This window comes from Theobroma umbraticum, unplaced genomic scaffold (assembly GCF_002168275.2).
Source record: "Theobroma umbraticum cultivar Fairchild unplaced genomic scaffold, ASM216827v3 scaffold_130.0, whole genome shotgun sequence".
Taxonomy (NCBI): domain Eukaryota; kingdom Viridiplantae; phylum Streptophyta; class Magnoliopsida; order Malvales; family Malvaceae; genus Theobroma; species Theobroma umbraticum.
This window is the reverse complement of record NW_018397264.1, coordinates 7296298-7298526: the sequence shown is the minus strand read 5'-3', so window position 1 is coordinate 7298526 and position 2229 is coordinate 7296298. Positions and strand designations below refer to the sequence as shown.

Below are 2229 nucleotides of genomic sequence, written 5' to 3'. Positions count from 1 at the left end.
AAGGAAAAGGCCTTGGGAATGTTCAAGGCAGTGGAAGCTCACCTCTTGGCAAATCCTGATGCCTACAATTAGGCCAAACTTTTAAGTAATTTATGCCTGGAATGTCATATTGAAATTGACGTGTGTTTGTCTTAATTTCCTTTTGAAAGAGAGTGGTCTTTGTAATTTCTTTTGCCTAGTCGCCTTTGGCTGGGCTGATAAGAGCTTTCAAGCTAATTAATTAATGAATTGTCTTGTTTTTCAATTCAAATATATAAACAAAAAAAAAGCATTTTACGACCATTCAATTTATTATTTAATTTAATTAAATGTGAATAAAAATATATAATAGTACATAGTATGAGAGATTGAAAGAGATAGTTCAATAACAAAATCCAACTTTAATTTTATTATTGATAAACTTATTATACTAACTTATTAAAATCTTTAACGTTTTGTTTTAATTTTTGAGATATACGTGATGTGGTAAATGCCGTCAAACATCACAGACATTGAAAGGAAAAGATGAAAAAGGAAGAATGAGCATTGAAAAAAGACTCAAGTCTTTGAGGTCCTAACTTTGGAAATGCTAAACGTGAATGATCACTATAAGTAAATTCTTTCATGAACTCCCGATCGAGACTTGAAAATCATGTAAAATAATAAAAAAGAGCAGTTAGTCAATTGATTTTTTTATATTTTTTACAATAACTTAGTCAATTGAATTAAATCAAAACATCCAAATTGATCAATTTTTTAATGATTAAACTCCACTTACATTTTTTGTTATTTTAACCTTTTTCACGTGATAATTTGTAATTTTTTTTAATTAACATCCTGATAATGGATTAAATACTTAATTTGTCTCAATTTTGGAAAAAAAATCCACAAGTTATTAATTAAGAAAAAAATCACAAGGTACAATATAAAAGTTGGGAAAAGTAGATTCTTCATATAGAACAAAATCAAAACTAACTAAATTATTATTTATGAAAATTTTGAGTGCATGTAAAAATGTAATTCAAATAAAAAAAATCGACTCCATCCCGTCAAACTATTCTTCTTCTTTTGTTGTGATCAGATAAAAGTCTCTCCAGCTTGACGGACGATCTTAAAAGCACCTTCATCCGCAATCGAATCATTTTTGTTAGGATGGACCAAGAGCTCTATGTCCTTGTAATGTTTCTTCATGGTAGTATCATCAACGGAAGAACAATCTTCTATAAAAAGAATCGAATATAGGACTTCAGTATTATCCAGTTTCATCTTCTTGCAAAGGCTTAACATGAATAAAATAGGCTGCAATGTATTAACTCAGAGTTCAAATCAAGGACGGCTTTGTCAATATTTTCCAACTTAAAGTATTTTTCTACAGTTATTTTGACATTTTCAGCAACAATTTGCTTAAGTTGAGATTGACAAAAACTTTGAAAATGAAAATCAACCATGATAATAAATTTTTTCAAAGAACGTGAAAAACTAAGATTTAAGAATGATTCAGATATTTTTCAGTTATAGAAAAAGGTATTTATATTGATAGAAACTTAGCTTGAAAAGAAAGCTAAGTTTTTGGAGTTATAGGATGAGTCAAACTCAACCTCAAAATCAAGCAGACTTTTGTTTGGTTTGAAAAGAAGGGATAGAATCGAGATTTGAGTTAGCAATTTTTGGGTACAAAAAATATGGAGAATTCAACTTATGCTGAAGTGTAATTATATTACTAATGTTAGCAAATAAACCCTAATTTTTTAATGTTAAGTGGGACAACTACCCCCACAAGTCAATGCATATCTTCTATAAATTGAACATAGTGACAATGCCTTTGCGTTGAATAAAGGCGGCATAGACTTGGGATCTGTGGACATCAATCTTCCAATGAAAATTATGTGATTTTCAAGGCACAAAGTAAAATGAATACCAATATTGCAGGTTAATCCAAATTTTTTGCAAGTAAAACATTGACATGTTTGTCGTTTCATATATCAAAGATTATACAACTCAAACTCTATAAATTATAATGAAATACAGATGATCACACTCAGGGACCAATCTTATTTAGCCAACCAAGGGAATTTAAAAAATCACACCATTAATAACTGATGACATGAAGAACGGCAAGCAGGATCTGAAAGGCAATTTAGTTGTAGGCTTCAGGATTTGCCAAGAGGTAAGCTTCAACAGCCTTGAACATTCCCAAGGCCCTTTCTTTGCCTGCCTTAATTTGCTCTTCCTTGATCTCAATGTCACCAA

The 2229-nt window shown here is 30.2% G+C and overlaps 1 protein-coding gene and 1 pseudogene across 1 annotated transcript in view; both read left to right on the top strand.

The window, feature by feature from the left end:
- LOC110421770 (major allergen Pru ar 1 pseudogene) overlaps nucleotides 1–245 on the top strand; it is an 817-nt pseudogene extending 572 nt beyond the window's left edge.
- Nucleotides 246–2083: 1838 nt separating this feature from the next.
- The window catches only part of LOC110421549 (major allergen Pru av 1-like), a gene marked incomplete at its 3' end in the record, with an annotated part of 3509 nt that continues 3363 nt past the window's right edge, over nucleotides 2084–2229 (top strand). Inside the window, exon 1 of the mRNA XM_021435153.2 lies at nucleotides 2084–2146. Within this exon, the coding sequence (XP_021290828.2) occupies nucleotides 2084–2146 (63 nt within the window). The remainder of the gene's footprint in view (nucleotides 2147–2229) is intronic.